The sequence below is a fragment of the Peromyscus leucopus genome, chromosome 8b, assembly GCF_004664715.2.
Source record: "Peromyscus leucopus breed LL Stock chromosome 8b, UCI_PerLeu_2.1, whole genome shotgun sequence".
Classification (NCBI taxonomy): Eukaryota; Metazoa; Chordata; class Mammalia; order Rodentia; family Cricetidae; genus Peromyscus; species Peromyscus leucopus.
The window spans coordinates 106,371,548-106,389,533 of record NC_051086.1 but is presented as its reverse complement, the minus strand read 5'-3'; the positions used below and the strand labels follow the sequence as shown (position 1 = coordinate 106,389,533).

General features: G+C 43.4%; 1 protein-coding gene across 4 annotated transcripts in view; it reads left to right on the top strand.

Moving 5' to 3' along the window:
* Positions 1-17,986, top strand: part of B3gntl1 (UDP-GlcNAc:betaGal beta-1,3-N-acetylglucosaminyltransferase like 1) — a 61,515-nt gene that overhangs the window by 20,864 nt on the left and 22,665 nt on the right. For 3 of the 4 annotated variants that reach the window (XM_028884975.2, XM_028884973.2, XM_028884974.2), the window contains exons 5-6: positions 1,097-1,162; positions 11,546-11,641. In XM_028884975.2, coding sequence (XP_028740808.1) covers positions 1,097-1,162; positions 11,546-11,641 — 162 coding nt within the window. Of the gene's footprint in view, positions 1-1,096; positions 1,163-11,545; positions 11,689-17,986 lie in introns of those variants that run through there. The other variant, XM_037201586.1, reaches the window with a different exon arrangement.

Below are 17,986 nucleotides of genomic sequence, written 5' to 3'. Positions count from 1 at the left end.
TATCTAAATTATTTTATAGGTTAGGCCCCTGACTTCTTAGAACATGCATACCAGGGCCCATGGATATGTTGGCCATTGGCTTATATATATGTCTCTTTTGTAGAGTAGTCATCTGGTTTTCCCTGATAGTCTGGGTCAGCCCCGTTGGCATACACCATAACCTTTCTTTATCTGCTTATTTATGGGCATAAGGAGTCCAGAGTGGCAGGTGGCCCTTTAATTTCTGGTCCAGTCATTGTAGCATTACATTAGAAGTATTTCCCCTGTCACCTACTTCCATACCCCTTTAAATACTTAAATCTTTGTTGGTTATTCGTTCACTGAAAATACCTTATTTTACTATGAAATGAAACATTCCTACAGAAAAATACTCAAAACCTTATATTGTGGAGCATATATAAGGAGCCACCTGTTGCCAACACGTCAGGTATCTGCCATGATGCTGCTTCCAGCAACTTCCTGTTCAAAGGGACCTCAGTTTGGGCTTTTGGGGCCACACTGCCCTCACCTGTCTTTATTGTTTTCATTATGTGTGCACTTAATAAATAATGTGGTCAGCTTTCCTAAGGTTTGAAATTAAGTATGTGACGTGATACTGTATCTGCTCTTTTGTCTGGATTTACTGATCTGAGCAGCTGTGACTGCATTCCCCACAGAGTGGCCTTTGAGAGCAGTGTTGGCTGTAGTTTGTTTTACCGTCTGATATTTATTGACTTGAATATTCTATGTCTGGAAAGTGCTGTCCAAATCCTACTTGGGTAGAGGATCTTTTCTATAAAGAAGGTAAAATTATTAAGTCTTAGGGAATCTGTACCTCCAGCTTTACTGGATGATGCCAAAACATCTCTGAGAACAACTATATACTTCACACAGACGCATGGGTGTCCTTGTTCTTCATCCTAAGTGCACTTGGACTGCCGGATTTTCTTTTTTCCCCACCAGTCACATAGTTGCTTTTCCTTGGTGACCAAAGAGGGTCCTGGTTTGTGAATACCTGAGCTTCCTACTCACATTGTTTGCTGTGTTCTTGGGCTGGGTGCCTTTCTTACTGTGCTGGAATTGCTTTGTAGTAATGTAAGACGTGCTCTTGATGCAGGATGATGTTATGATGCCCCAGAGAGTGAGGCTGCAACATGAAGCTGCTGTTCAGCACCCAACGAGCGTGAGTACAACACCTTTCCTGTGTTGTCACCACCTTTAATGAAATGCTAGTAATTTTTTTAAAATAGAGATTTTATTCATTGGGATTAGAAAGAATCTGTTTATAGTCAGATCGTCAAATTAAGGGGAGATTTGTGACTACCATGTTTCTGAGCCTTTAAGGATGGCTCCTTTTGAAGATAAACATGCTTCTGGTTAGTGGGAACAGGAGTAGGAACTGGAGCTACAACTCTACCTTGATGCCTATAGAGGCCTAAGGTGCTCTTTTGAGAGAACTCCACTAAGTGAGATCAGAATTCTTAACTTCACCAAAGAAAAGAAATTCAGGTCAAGTCACTACGAAGTAGAGTTGGAGTTTATTAAGACGAGATTTTAACATAGATTTAAGCAGAGCATTAGTAGACAAGTATTTAGGAAAAGATTCTATACCCCCAAGGACTGGCATAGACTTCTCAAGAGAGTCACTTAAGGGTCATATCAATAGCTATACATAGCCGGGAGGTGGTGGCAGCGCACGCCTTTAATTCCAGCACTCAGAAAGCAGAGGCAGGTGGATCTCTGTGAGTTCAAGGCCAGCCTACAGAGTGAGTTCCATCCAGAACAGCCAGGGCTATGCAGAGAAACTCTGTCTCAAAAAACAAAACAAAATAAAAAATAGCAGCTGGTTGGTGGTGGTGGTGGTGGTGGCGGCGGCGGCGGCGGCGGCGGCGCGGCGGCGGCGGCGGCAGCGGTAGCGGTGGCGGACGCCTTTAATCCCAGCACTCGGGAGGCAGAGGCAGGTGGATCTTTGTGAGTTTGAGGCCAGCCTGGTCTACAAAGCGAGTTCCAGGAAAGGTGCAAAGCTACACAGAGAAACCCTGTCTTGAAAAACCAATAAATGAATGAATGAATGAATGAAATGAATGAATGAATGAATGAAAATAGCTATACATATAATTTTGGTGGCTTCTGGAAGTTAGATTGTTTAAAGGATTCTAAGAAATTCTTTTTTTGTTTCATTTGTAAATGAGATCAGAGGGTAGTTCCTGAGGTACATTGGACAGGATTAAAGGCTAATAAGGTAAAACCATAGGTCAGAAGAGTTGAAGGAATCTTTACTATATTAGGTTACAGGGAGTTGAGACATGCTTTTACTGTAAACAAAGTTTACACTCTTGTGAGATTCTTAGAAAATATAAGTTTTACAGCTGGAAAAAAAGCAGGGCAAATGTAACAGGGTCATACATGCTTACCCTTAAGCATGGTTTGTTGGTGTTTTAACACTCTTACTTGAAATATCTCTGTATAAAAACAAATTGTCCCTATGTAGTTAACTTCCACGGCAGATTTTTATTATTATACTGGAATTCAACTTCACGCCAACTCCTTCCTGGGTGAAGGGCTCCTTTCTCTGCCTGTGTCCCCTTAACGTTCACTGTCTTTCTATCCTGCTATCATTTGGGGAAGCACTTGTCACTTTGAAACGAAAAGATTTCTTTCTTCTTCCTCTCTCCCTTTCTGTCTCTTCCTGTTCCTTTACCATGTAGCCACTTACCTGGGACAGGCAGTTGCTTCCTAATAGGGAGTTTGACTCCATATGAAGTCAAGTTGGACTACACCAGCCTTTATTTCCATATTACACTGGTCCATTCAGAGGGAAAAGCTCATAAAACAACCTTCTCGAGGGATGCTTTTAGGCATTCGGTTCAACCTCTTACTATCAGGGCAACTGGTTTTCCTCTAAGAAGCATTATTCTGTGAATTCTGAATGTAGCTCACATAGTGTCTGCTTTTACTAAATTGGCACCTTTTACTTATTTCGCACCTTCCTCTCCCTTTGATCCTGAGGACTAGTCACTGGCACTTGGGTATATAGACACAGACCTCAGGCCTGCCTTTCCTGGAGTAGGGAGTTCCCTATCCTATTTCAAGTCAGAGGCTGAAGACCTATATACCCTGAGCTGGTATTGATGATGCTGTGGAGTATACCTGTAAGACAAGAGGAAATGCCTTGATTGCCCTTTAGAGGTCCCTGGGCAGTGGATAGTACCTTTATATCCCTGTGGTAGCTCTGTGACTCTTGGGGGTTGAGGGTTGTTCCAGGTAGGGTATGTGCCCAGATCAGTCCCTATTACTCAGACTGCCTGCCTCAGCCTGTCTTTCCAAGCCCATCCTACCCAACCTACCCTTGATGCTGCTTCTGACCCTTTAGCCACTTCTGTCTGCATATAGGGTAGATGCTGAGCTTTGCCATGGGAGATCTCAGAACCACTTCTAGTATAGAGTTTTAGGGCAGAGACACAAGCTACTCTGCCTACGTAGGCAGTAGTGTGTGTTAGTATGTGAGAATAGATGAAAATACAGACAGAATATACACTATCCTCCTAGGAGCAGAGGGGATCAATGAGCTATCTTCACCGTGATTACAAAAGGTTCTGGGGACTCAGGGCCCCAGAGTGTCTGCAGGACTTCTGTGAGGCATATTTCAGTGAGAGAAATGAAGAACTGTAACATTCATTGTGTCCTGAAAGGGTCATGAGTAAACAGAGCTAAGGAACCACAAATCATAGTGTTCAGTGACCACAGACTCTAGAAGTTGCTTTTTTAAAGTTCAAAGGCATAGAATATTCTATATTCCCCCTTTCTAATTGGGAAAGATGTTGGAAGATGGCCAATAGTATCTGACAGCATGTGCTGTCATGGAGCCTATGGTAATTCCATTTACACCAGGCAGTGGTGTGGTGGTATTGTGTTCCCCAAAATATTGTGTAACCTAATAAACTTATCTGGGGTCAGAGAACAGAAAAGCCACTAGATACTTAGGATAGGTGGTGGTAGCACATGCCTTTAATCCTAGCATTCCAGAGGCAGAAATCGATCTCTTCAAGGATACAGCCAAGCATGGTGACTCATGCCTTTAATCCCAGAAAGTGAGCCTTTAATCCCAGGGAGTGATGGTAGAAAGCAGAAAGGTATATAAGGCATGAGGACCAGAAACTAGAAGCTTTTGGCTGGTTAAGCAATTGGGCTGGTTAAGCTTTTAGGTTTTTGAGCAGCACAGTTCAGCTGAGAGCCATTTGGATATGAGGACACAGAGGCTTCCAGTCTGAGGAAACAAGATCAGCTGAGAAGTTGGCCAGGTGAGGTTAGCTGTGGCTTATTCTGTCTCTCTGATCTTCCAGTATTTACCCCAATAACTGGCCACAGGTTTGATTTTATTAATAAGACTCTTTAAGATTCATGCTACACAGTGGTGTCCTTTAGCTCCCCAGGATGGAAATCACTGGATCTCACCCAACAGTTCAGGGTTTGCTACCCCAGCCTCCAAAGCTGTTGTCAGGTATCCTTATCATATGGAGAAACGGACTGTTTTCTGGTGTGGGCTGTTTGTTAGGAGTAAGTCCTCCTAGGTAGATTTTGTGCTGTCTATATAAAGGAAACATAAAGGCTAGGATTTGCAGAAGTTCCTCTCCAGTAGCTGACAGTGAGATAATGTTAGTTTTGGAAGTCAGAGAATAATGGACAAAGGATCAGAATCACACTTCTCTGAATTGAGACTACTTGCTGCCTCTGACTCTGCAGGACATGTTCCTCTGTACTTCATTGTCCCAACAATCATGCCCCTCTGAAATCAAAGCACACGAGCCTGTCTCTACCCCAGCAGAAAACAGGTCTGTGGCTGGGGTTCAGGTTCTCATGTAAGATGCCATATGTTTTATTCAGAAATGGGAGTTTCCAATTATTTTAATATTATATACACTGGAAACATGTAAAGAATTTTGTAACAAGTACTGACATTTTAGAGAGCCATATTTTTTTTCAGATGTTTTCTTTTATTTCTACCCCAAACTAAAACTAAACAGATTAGCTGCATTAATGGACTTAATTCTGCAGTTTTTGTGCCATTCATTGAAATGAACTGTGATATTTAGAGGTGTTTAGGGATTTAAAAAATGAAACTGTCAATTTTCTTATAGTTAAATCAGCCTTGATTTGCATTTTTATATCCTGCTTAAAGTTCTAGATTATGACTTTTCTTGTTCAATGTCATTGAATTCTTAGATACTCTGTCCAGCATTTAGTAGAGAACCTTGTGCTGCATTTTCCTCCCAACCTTAGTGTCTGGTGACTTAGTATGTCAGGACAGATTGGCTCTATAACACAAAATTGGCCTGAGAAGAAACAGTTACTGTGATTCTGGGTTTAAAATCATGGCTTACAAAGTCCTAATCTGTAGTTGCTGGTTGGTGGCTATGTTGATTATTATGCTTACTTTGTTCAGAAGGAATGAAATGAATGTTGGCAGTATGTTCCTACCCTGTTGTTACTTCTTTTAGGCCATTTACAAGAAAACCACTTACTTAGGAAGGGAAGACCCATGATGGCAGCTGTTATAATGTGTTCCATTGTTTGAATCACTGCAGAGTTGTTGAATTTTATATTTTAGGCATTATTAGAAGCTCTAAATGTAATTTATTATTATTATTTTTTTAATTCCTATCATCAGTCTCCTGAACCTTTGCAGCCTAAAAAGTTCTGGAGCTGATAGGATAGTGTGGGAAGCTTCATGTTGGCTCTGCAGGATCCTCAGATGGTCACAAGGGGCCTTCCCACTGGATTCCTGAGCAGAAGAAAAGAGTGGTGGTAAGCATAGCTTCAGGAATACCAAGGGTGAAGTCAGGAAAATAACATCATCCCACTTGTGTGGCCCACTACAGACAAGCGTGGTGGTGAGTGGCCTCTGTACAAATAAACACTAGATGGCTAATAGTTCTTTTTGCAATTCTTGTACATAGGATGTGTGACTATGTGCTGTCAGTGTCAGGAGTATCCTGTGGGCTCCAAAAATCAAGCTCAGTATTAGAAATAGGCACAAGAACATCAGTCAAAAGGTCTAATATAGATGAGTTGAGGAGCCACCAGCCTTCCTCTCCCAGGGTCTGTCTCTACAGGGTAAGCTTTCTCATCATCTCATAGTTCAGGAAGTACTTGCAAAGACGGCAGAGCTAGCATTTCCTAGCCCTATGTCTTTGAACTCTTACCTACTAAATGAGACAGGAGCTTCTCCACAACTGTAGTCCCACTGACCTTCATTTAACCTGTGAGGTAGGAGCTCTCCTTGTAGGTGGACTTTTCTTTCCCACCTGACAGTTACCAAATAACCACACAGAGACTTATTATTAATTATAAATGCTCGACTGATAGCTCAGGCTTGTTACTAACTAGCTCTTAAATTTTAAAATAACCCATATTTCTTATTTATGCTCTGCCACATGGCGATACCTTTTTTAGTATGGCAAGTTCATCTCCTGCTTCCTCTGTATCTCCTGATGACTCCTCAGACTCCTCCTCCTCCTTTTTCTCAGCTTTCTCTTAGTCTGGTGCTGTGGGATGTTCTGTATGGCAAATATGTTAATAAATAAAACACTGAGCCGGGTGGTGGTGGTGGTGGCGGCACACGCCTTTAATCCCAGCACTCCGGGAGGCAGAGGCAGGCGGATCTCTGTGAGTTTGAGGCCAGCCTGGTCTCCAAAGTGAGTTCCAGGAAAGGCGCAAAGCTACACAGAGAAACCCTGTCTTGAAAAACAAAAAAATACAAAAAAACAAACAAAAAAAACACTGATTGGCCAGTAGCCAAACAGGAAGTATAGGCGGTACTAACAGAGAGGAGAATTAAGGGAACAGGAAGGGAAGGAGGAGACTGCCTGCAGCTGCCGCCAGGACAAGGAAGATGTAAGGTACCAGTAAGCCACGAGCCACGTGGCAAAGTATAGATTAATAGAAATGGGCTGAATATAAGAGTAAGAGCTAGACAATGATAGGTCTGAGCTAATGGCCAAGCAGTTTAAATAATATAAGCATCTGTATGTTTATTTTATAAGTGGGCTAAGGGACTGCCGGGGCTTGGCAAGACCTGGAGAGAAAACTCCAGCTACAGTCTGGTTCTCCCACCTAACCTTATCCTTCCTAGCTATAAGCCAGTCAGCTTCTTAATTAAACCAATCACAGTGACATATATTCACACAGTGTAATGGAATATTCCATATTTCCCCCAGCTATATGTTGTTATTGACTGCTTATGAGGTGAGTGGTCATCCTTAATTAGATTCTCACTGACCTTCATCCTCTTGGTAAGGTAGGAACCTATCCCAAGGAGCCTCACCAACCCTTGTTTACTCAGGAAAGTGAAAGCTTTACTCCACTTTAGATACAGTCTCACCACTTACCACCTAGCAAAGCAGGAGCTTCACTTCTGGATAAAGTCTCATTTACTCCTGAGCATACAGTATGGTAGGAGCTTTGCCCCTAAGTAGAATTTCTGACCTTTGTCTACCCAGTAATGTAAGAGCTTCAACTCAACTATGGTTTCACTGATTCTTGTCCATTGTGTGAGGCACGAACTTCAACCCCAAGCACACCATCACCAAATATATTAGTTATTTTTCTGTTGCTGTGACCCTGACTAAGGCAACTTAGGACAGAAAGAGCTGATTTTGGCTTATGGTTCTAGAGGGATAGTGATGGGGAGGTATAGCAGCATGGCATCTGGAGCAGGAATCTGAGGGATCACATTTTTCAAATGCAAGCATGAAGCAAAGATTGTGAACCCTCAAAGCCCAGCCCCAGTGACATTCTTCCAGCAAGTCCACACCTCCTAAATCTCCCCAAATAGTGCCACCAACTGGAAGCCAAATATTCAAATGCCTGAACGTATTAAAGCCACTAACCCTTGTCCTCCCCACAACACAGGAGCTTTATCCTGAGTTCAGTGCATGTGAGGCAGGAACACTTCCCAGATTATGATGGCAGTTTTCTCAGTGTGAGCTACAGTTCAAGAAGTGACCCCAGTGAGGAGAAGAGAAGCAGCTGATCAGAGGAAGCACAGTGCCAGTGGATTTCTGGGTCTGTTGTGCAGTGGCTTTTCTGTGGGATTTATCTGAGGAAGTCTTGGAGAACCGTATCAGCCAAGAGCACAAAGACACTAGCCCAGTGAGCCCCAAAACCAGGCTAGGGTCAGAAAGCATGAGGCCTACAGTTCAAGATATGGAAGCTGTCAGAGCAATTTAATTTGAAATGAACACTGGAGCAGGTGGAAAATATTTCAGACAGTGTCCTTGGTCCTTACAGGATTACAGGGTCGTATAGAGACAGGGTGTCTCAGGCTGTTGTGTACTGTAGTTTGGGCTACACTGGAGGCCATGGCATGAAGAATACTATTTGCTCATCTTTTCCATAGGACCTTCCCATGGCAGCCATAGGCTTCACATGGTGCTTCTGAGGCATTTCAGATGAGGTTCAGAAATGATTCTACAGAGGAAGACTGGACTTCGTAGTCCTGTGAGCTTCCAGAAGCAGCCCTGGGGATCATGCAGAGACAATGGTGACCTCACATCAGAGTCTTCTCTGAGAGAGGGGAGCAAACTGGGCATGGTGGTGCATACCTGTAATCCAAGTAGTCAAGAGCTGAGGACGACAGAATTTAAGGCCAGCCTGGTCTACATAGGAAGACCCTATTAAAAAAATAAATAAAAACAAAATAAAGAGAAGATAGAGGAGAGGAAAGATGAAAGAGAGAATAATAAGTAATTTGCTTTCAACTAGCAGCCCAGGGGAAATTGACACTGGTGTCAAAAGCACAATGTCCTCTGAAGGGGCCCCACTAGAAAGTGTTCTCTGCTTCCTATAGACAGGTCTAATACCCTCTCCTGGCCAGACACAAGAAAAACACTCTGCTCCTCTTGCTATGACCCGCCCCACCCATATACCCATAACCACCAATCCTTTGCCATAAAGCTGGTATCTGAACGCAGCCTCCAATTGGGATCTACATAGGGACCAATCTCTCTCTGGAACTTTGAGCATCTGGGAAGTGTTTAGACCTGATGTTAGTACATTTTCAGCAGAAAGCATAGGTAGTTCATCCAGATTGTGATGCCAGGGGCCAAGGTTAGTGCCTAGGCAGAAGGAAGAAGCTGAAAGAGAGGAAGTCATGCTTGAGGTCAGGAAACAGCACAGCCGCGACCTGGAGCAGAAAAGGTGTCACAGCAGGAAGTTCATGTGGCACCACACCAGGTGATATTGGTGTGAATGTTGATGACCATGTTCTGAAGTAGGGCACGTTCTGGGATGGGGGTGCTTTCTGAGGTGGGGACACATTCTGAGGTAGGAATGGACGTGTTCTGAGATGGAGACAGGTTCTGAAGTGTGAATGGATGCGAGGTGAGGCCATGTTCTGAGGCGATAGAGACAGGTTATGAGATGGTAATAGAGTTTCAGTTCCACCTTCAGTTTCTGATGTCAGCAACAGGCTGCTTTTGCTCAGCCTTGGTAAATGGTGGTAAATGGCTCCCAGAGACAATTGGAACTGATAGCAATTGGCTGCCACTTGACAGCCCACAGCTCCCCGAGGTACTAACTCCACAGGCACAATGGACTGCTTTGCCTGACCTCAGTCACAACCAGCACCCATGGGAAAACAGTTGGGAATGGTCTTCACATTTCTTCCTCCATTTCTCTCTTTTTTTCCTTCCACTGTAACATGGCTGTAATATCAAGGGTGGGAGCAGAGAAGGAACAGAACTGAACCAAGTTGAGAACCCTCTCAAGGTTTTGGAGAGCTTTTGCTTTTGCTTCCTGGGTTTGACAGCTCCCTCCTGATTAGTCCTTGTTCTGTGCCTCATTTGCATACATACAATCAGCTTACCTAGGCCAATAGATACTACACTTCCTCCACCTCCTTTTTGCCGTTCTAGTGGAGTCTGCATCTCACCCAGCTAATACTAGGACTGTTCAAAGACTCCCCAGAGATAGACCCTACTGAGATGCCGTGAGCTTCAGCCAAAAGACATGGAAATAAGTTCTGACTTGGGGCTGTGTTTTGAGGAAGTAGCAGTATGTTTTGAGATGAGACCATGCTCTAAGGGAACAGGAACATGTTCTAAAATGGGGATGTGTTTTGAGCTATGGGGATGTTTTCTGAAGTGGAGATTTTTTTTCTCAGGTGGTACCCTATTCTGAAATGATGGAGACATATTCCAAGAGAATGTTTTATGAGATGGTACAGTGTTCTGAGGAAGTGTGACATGTTCTGAAAGGATTGGGATGTGTTCTGGGGTAGGGGTACATTCTGATACAGGACCATTTTCTGAGGAGGTTGGAACTGTGGTGGTTTGGATAAAATGGCCCCCAAAGCTAGTGGCACTATTAGGAGGTGTGGCCTTGTTGGAAGAAATGTACCACTATGGGGGCGGATTTGAAGTCTCTTGCTCAAGCTTCCCTCAGTGTGACTTGCTGTTGGCTGTAATCCAATATGTAGCCAACACCACATCTGCCTGCATGCCACCATGCTGCCCATCATGATAATAATGGACTGAACCTCTGAAACTGTGAGGGAGCTCACTCCATGAAATGTTTTCATTTATAAGATTTACCGTGGTCATGATGTCTCTTCACAGCAATAAAAGCCTTAATTAAGACAGGAGCCATATTCTGAAAAGAAGCCATGCTTTTGAAGCAATAGGACATATTCTGATGTAGAGCTATGTTCTGAAATGGGACATGCTATCTTAGTCAGTGTTCTATTGCTGTGAAGAGACACCATGACCAAGGCAACTCTTATTTTTAAAAAAGCATTTAACTGGGGCTTGCTTATAGTTTCAGAGGTTTAGTCCATTATTACCACATGGCAGCATATAGGCAGACATGGTGCTGGAGAAGTAGCTGAGAGTTCTACATCAGAGTCCATAGGCAGCAGGAAGAGAGAAAGACATTGGACCTGGTTTGAGCTTTTGAAACCCCAAAGCCTACCCCCAGTGACATATTTCCTCCAAGGTCAGACCTTCCAATCCCTGCCAAGTAGTGTTACTCCCTGATGACCAAGCATTCAAATCTGTGAACCTTTGGGAACCATTCTTATTCAAACCACCACACAATGCCATCTTTTCTCTGGAAAGGAAATGTGGGATTAGGATGCTGCCTTGTAAAGAGAAGAATCTGGATGGAAGGAGGCTGTCTTGAAGTCCTTGAGCTTGTAATTTCAACCCATCTTTATTCATGGTGCTATTTTCTTAAGACTGAGCCCAGAATATTCTCAGTGACTGGTGATAATTTTTCAAAGTTATCAATAGTTCACAAAGTGAGTTGTTGGAAATATTCAGGTGTTGGGAGCTCATATCTGGCTCATCTTAATCTGATTGCATGCAAGGGGGAATGATGTTTAGGGCTACCTGAGGGCACTATTAGCTTTTCACTATTAAAACACTTCTTAGGACTGCCCCATGTGGGCCTGACATTCTGTTCTCTCTACCTCTTGATGCCAGGGATTTTTGCCTAAATCAGCCCCCAATCCATGGATTTCACACTTACTTACAGAACCTTAAAATCTATTTGTTGTTCTTCTTCACAGATCATAGGATGCCAAGTGAAGAGAGACCCTCCAGACTCTACAGAGCGATACACACGTTGGATCAACCAGTTGACGTCTGATCAGCTGTTCACACAGGTGACAACCACTGGGTGTTTGACCTCGTATAGGCTCAACTGCTTCAGGTTAGAGCCCCCTGGGACCATGTCCAGCTTCTTGACACATTCTGTCAGGGTGTGGTCTTTGTATCTTCAGTCATCTACACATTATTAACTAGAAAGTGTCTAGTTGGGGCATACCCATGTTGTTTTGTTCTTTCATGGGTCAGGTCAATGTAGGACATTATCTCAGGTACCAAAGAAAGCATTATAGTCTCTATGCTGTGTTTCTTTATCATGTCCCAGGTAGATATACAGAACATTGGCAGCCACAGTGGCCCCAGACTCAAATACACAATTGCTTTAGCAGTGGACAGAGAATGGCCATGACCGTGGATAAAGGGTGGCTGTGGTTCTGCATGAAGAGTGGATATAGAAGTAGATAGAGGATTCTGGTAATACTGGTATGCTGGTGTGAGACCAGATAGGCTCACCTCATAGCCACTAACTTATATCTCATCAATTCTATTGAATGAGGATTTGTGGGCATCATGGAGTTAATGATTATGGTTTTCCTCTGTGGGGTCCCCTGTCTATTCCCTGCAGGCAGGCAGAGACTGTCTTGTCACCTTGTACAGAGGCAGTCAAGGCCCAGCATCTGTCACAGAGCCTTGGCTTCATGTTGCTGTCACAGGGTTGCATACTGTGAATAGAAAGGCGTACACTAAGTGAATTTTTGAATGTGCACAAAACAGACATTGGGCAGTCTGTGACTGTCCCATACAACTGTGCCTGTGAGAGCAGGAAGGTAGCACCGTACCAACAGAACCACTGTACTCTCAGTACATCAAGATGGCTTGAGACGTGGATCCTTGTTTTGTGTCTTCTGAGAAAGCAACTTTCATTCAATATAGTGAATGCCCAGTATGAGTTCAGAATCTCTCCCTAGGAGGTTAGGTTTTACGTATATGGAAAACTATGTTTTAAAATTTTATTTTGAAAATTGCATTTTTATTATTACTATTATTATTATCATCATTATTGTTGTTTTTTTTTTTTGAGGCAAGATCTCACTATGTAGCCAAGGCTAGCCTCCAACTCAACATCCTTCTGCTTCAGCCTCCTGAGTGCAGAGATTTCAGGCATGATGTCATTTTTTTTTTTTTTTTTTTTTGTTTTTCGAGACAGGGTTTCTCTGTGTAGCTTTGCGCCTTTCCTGGAGCTCACTTGGTAGCCCAGGCTGGCCTCGAACTCACAGAGATCCTCCTGGCTCTGCCTCCCGAGTGCTGGGATTAAAGGCGTGTGCCACCAACGCCCGGCTGATGTCATTTTAAATAAGCTTGACTATTCATAAACAAATTGGGGGAGAGGAGAGCCAAGAAAAGGTAGTGGGGCGGTGGTGAATGTGAGCAAAGTACAATAATACATATGTGTGAAAATAGTTATAAAACTCATTATTTTGTACAGTAACTAGAAAAATTAATATAAAAATAATTGTAACTGTTAAAAATAAAGACATTTGAACGTTAGGAAAAGTTAAAGGAAAAAAGCATGTTAACTGAATTCCCACTCTTCACTTATTCACCACTCAAGGTGCTGTTTTGTCCTTCCCAGGTGGCCAGGCTTTTCTAACTGTAGAATGCCCTAATTTTCCAAGTTTAAGCTTCAAAATCCTCATAGAAAATATTTAATAAATTTGTTTTTTCAAGACAGGTCTCATTATATAGCCCTGGCTGCCTGGAACTTGCCATGTAGACCAGGCTGGCCTCAAACTCACAGAGATCCACCTACCTCTGCCTCCTGAGTGCTGAACTTAAAGGTGTGTACCACCACACCCATCATAGAACTACTGAATATAGAATTCTGTGCTTGTCAGTGTAGACTATGTTGATTGTGTATGAATGTATATTGGACCTTTTCTAAGAAGTATTCAAATAATCATAAAACATTTACCAGAATTTTACTGGGGGACACCCCATAAAATTGGGCTAGTTAACATGAAGAAGTGTGTAAGATTCAGGTGATAGGTCCATGTCCTGAAGAGCTATAAAGTAGACCCCAGGAGACAGAAGGAACTCAGTCCCAAGACTAGAGTTCTGGGAAATAAAAAGATAACACAATTGTGTTTGTGGGAATAAGGTGAATATTTAGGGTCATAAAGCCCATGCTTCCTTTGTAAATTAAGACTGTGGTAACTCTGGGGCTGACCTGTCCAGAGAGGTCTGCCCAGCTGTTTCTCAAGGCCTCAGTTGGTCAGGCTTTTGAAAATGAGTTGCTCAGCTGATATTTAGTGCTAAGGTGAACTGGAGAGATCTGGGTACTTCCCAGGAGTCTCTGAAGGCCAACACTTGTGCTTCCTGGGGCCAACCATGAATGGATAGGTCCTTTTGGATACTTCTGTGGCAGTGAAAGAGTAGTAGGACCACCTGCTATTTTCTGAAAGTCCAAGCTATTTGTGATAGGCCTCCCTGGTTCTCCCAAGAATATGGGAGGAAGTACAGACCTTGAACCTGGTTTACAAGAGTATGGCATGGATGCCTGTCTACCTCTTAGGATCCTAGCTGGTCAAAACCTTGGGATGGCTTATGTGACAAAAGTTTTAGGGTATGGCAACAACACATATGGGCTCTTTCTCTTGGATCACATGCAACTTCTAAACTGGACCTAGGGACTCCAGGAGTAAATGCTTCAGACATGAGTATGGCATAAGTAGTGATTGCTAGGGACCTCTGCTTATCCCTTTCCCATTGAGTGACATCCTCTAGGCTCAGAGTCAATTGTAACTGGAGAGTTTTCTCTCTGGGTTCCGCCAAACCCCGGCAGTCCCACAGCCTATTTATAAAATAAACACATAGACGCTTATATTACTTATGAACTGTATGGCTGTGGCATGCTTCTTGCTATCTGCTTCTTCTATCTTAAATTAACCCATTTCTATTAATCTATAATTTGCCTCATGGCTTACCGGTACCTTACATCTTGTTTGTCATAGCAGCAGTGGCTGGCAGGTCTCTCTCCTGCCTTCCTGTTCTCTCAATTTTCCGCTCTGTTAGTCCCACCTATACTTCCTGCCTGGCTATTGGCCAATCAGTGTTTTATTTATCAATTAATCATCCACAGCAGTCAATCTTCACAGAAGGGAAGGTCTGACTGTCTGCTATGTGTTGGGGTTTTTTATATGGCCCTTACCACCATGCCTGATCTTCTTACAAACTCTTAATTATTGAGATAAATGTAGTGTGTTAGGAGGTGCTGGAGTACCAACTGGGAAGACCATTACAGACCCTTTTGTTTGTCTCCTGTTTACAGAGCATGCCTTCTCTAAAAATTCTTTTTCTAAAGTTGAGAAATATTAAATATACAAATGTACAGAGAACTAGGTCATGTCATGGATGGCCCCAGGCTTCCTAGCACATTGTGGCTACTAAGGCATGGCACCATGCCCAGCCCTCATATGCTATTACTTTATATATCACTGTTGAAAGGTCTACTCTTTTTTAAGGGTCCAGATGCTTCAATATGTATAAAGTTACTGTGATTATGTCCTGTACCCATCTCTGTCTGGGGTTCTAACACTTCTGGTACAATAGCTGGTTTTTCGAGACAGGGTTTCTCTGTGTAGCTTTGCACCTTTCCTGGGACTCACTTGGTAGCCCAGGCTGGCCTCGAACTCACAGAGATCCTCCTGGCTCTGCCTCCCGAGTACTGGGTTTAAAGGCGTGCGCCACCACCGCCTGGCTCACTCCTACTTTTTTATACTCCTCTTGCCTGTCTAAAATTCCTATGACCTGTCCATGGCCTTTTCTCTTAACTGCCCATGCCCCTCCTGGTTCTTCACACCCTTCTCTCTTGTTATGTTCCTGCCTGTTCACACTTTTTACAGAATTCTTACATGTCTCCGTCCTATTTACGGCTTCCCTTTTTATCCCCCTTCCTTTCTCTTACCTGTCCATACTCTTCACTCTGCCTATTCATTTTTTCGTACTGAGACAATACCCAAATGTAATTTCTAGAGCTGGGTTAGATGTACTTCCTTGCAAGTCTGTGGGGCCTTACCCTGTTTGGAGCACTTGCCTTATGGCTGCTCTACTGTCCTTGACTCAGCTTCTTGAGCATCAGTGTAGTGAGTGTCTTCAAGACCACGGTTACCTAGCCTCATGTGAGCAGATAGTGTAGGCCTAAAGCCTCTCAACTGCACTTTACTGACTTGACCTCCAACATCAATCCGGAGACTCCTCTCCTCAGCCTGGGCCCTGTGGGATATACTAAGGTATGAACTTTCTTCAGTTTGAGCCTAAACACACCTGGATGGTTTCCCCCTTATTTCTTACCTACTTCCCAAGTTTTCCTCCAGGAACTGAGATTTGGCACCTTAAGTCTTCGCTATCAATGCTTGCTCTCTGGATAGCTCTGTGAGGTTCTTTAGGACTAACTGCTTTCTCTGCTGTGTGTTTGCGTACTCCTAGTGTTCCTACCTTGGTCAGCTTATAAAGTGGGCAGCCGAGGATGTGCTGATCGTGTGCTGGCTGAGGCTGCCTAAGAGAGGCTGGCAACTCAGCATTTCTAATCTGACCTGCAGTTCTTGTGCTTCTGATGTGGTCACTGGCTATTAAAGGCATAATAGGATTGTCTGTAACTTAGTATAAGTTGCTTGGCAACAATAAATGAAACTATTTCTTTAAAAAACTCTTTTCTTTGACATTTTTAACTTGTCTTATTTCACTAAATACAGTGTTTTCAGAGTTTATACATATTGTAGAAAGTAAAGAGCCTTATTCCATTTTAAAGCTGGAAAACAGTCCATCATGTGTGTTCTCTCCACATGATGTTTTGGTAACAGCAGGTCCTTTTTACCTTTTGGTGATTGGGAATGATGCTGTTGTGAGTGACTGGTATGCATTCTCTGAGTCTGTTCACTTCTGGGTTTATAACATAGGAATGGTATTGCTGGGTGAGATGGTAATTCTGGGTGCTTTTGAGGAATTCACTGCTTTCCACAATGGCCGGCCATTCTATTCTTCTACTGACAGTGAAATACTTTCTCCTGTTCTATGAAGCATCTTTGTTCTTGAATGTGTGTGGAGGATACTGATAAAATAGGAGACAGAATGACACTTTAAGACGTATCTGGGAAGCAGCAGCCCTGAGGGACTGTGTGTGATCTGCCCTTGCAGTAATATGTGGTCTGAAATGGTTCTCTGTAATGAAATGTTTATGTTCCTCTTTTGCACCTGTCTCGGGGACAGAGATATAATCCCTAGCATTTGCAGAAGGTCTGGATGAGGTGGGATAGCACCAAGGAATCTGTACATTTACAGGTGGAGACTGAAGCTGTACATTCATGTGTCCTGAGACCATGTTCCTAGATAGAGATGCCAGGGATCAGCTTGTGGCCAAAAGCTGACACCAGCTATTTACTAGGCAAGAAACTAGTGGAGGAGGCCAACCCATCCAGCCTTCAAGTAATGGGGGCTGCCTAGCTGACCCCATTCGGGAGTAAAGCAAATAGTTCTTTATCAGCTGTAGGGTCTGAGCCAGGGCCCTGCCCCCACACCTCATCCAGTGGTACATATCTACCACAGGTAAGCCAGACCCTCTCATTTCTCATTTGAACTGCCAGAACCTTTTTATCCATCATTAGTTTAATAAATTTTGAGACTGGTTTTTTTTTGTAAGCCAGGAAATATGGCAATCTGGTCTTGTCCATATAAGATGAATGGACAGGAGTTAAGTTTAAAAATCTGAACTAAGCCACCCATGTTTGGTAACTTCATCAGCTGGGCAAAGCCAGTTCTTTGGAAATATTTTCCTATTGTTATGTTGACCTCAGTGGTACAGTGTCCCTGTCCTTGGACCTGAGCATATTGGCATGGTGTTCATATGTATAATGACATCATGGGACACAAGGTATCCACAAAGCACTAAAACATGGCAGCTTGTTCGCCAGCCACAACCTTTGAGAGGGGTTTCTTTGTACCTGAGTGTGGTGAGAAGGACCCTCTGGAAACCAGGTGCTCCCCAAACCCTTGGGAGAGACTCCTTAGTCTGGTTGAATAGCATTCACAGGTGCCATAGTAAAGAGATCCACATGCAGGTTCACCATCCGCATACCTGACTTGACACAGTGACGTAGGTGGTATTTCACCACAGAACTATCCAAAACAGGAGGGCCAGAAATATAAAATGAAGGTCTTCAACCCCTAGGCTGCTGGTTGTGGACACCAGGAAATCTGGGCTGTCTTTGCATCCTTGCTCCCTGGGTATGTGAAGCCTGGACAGCCTGCCTCTTGTCTGTTCTTCCTAGACAGGACAGAATCCCTGGATTCACTCTCTCTCCTAGGGTAGCATTTCCACTACATGTCACTCACAACACCCATAGTTGTCA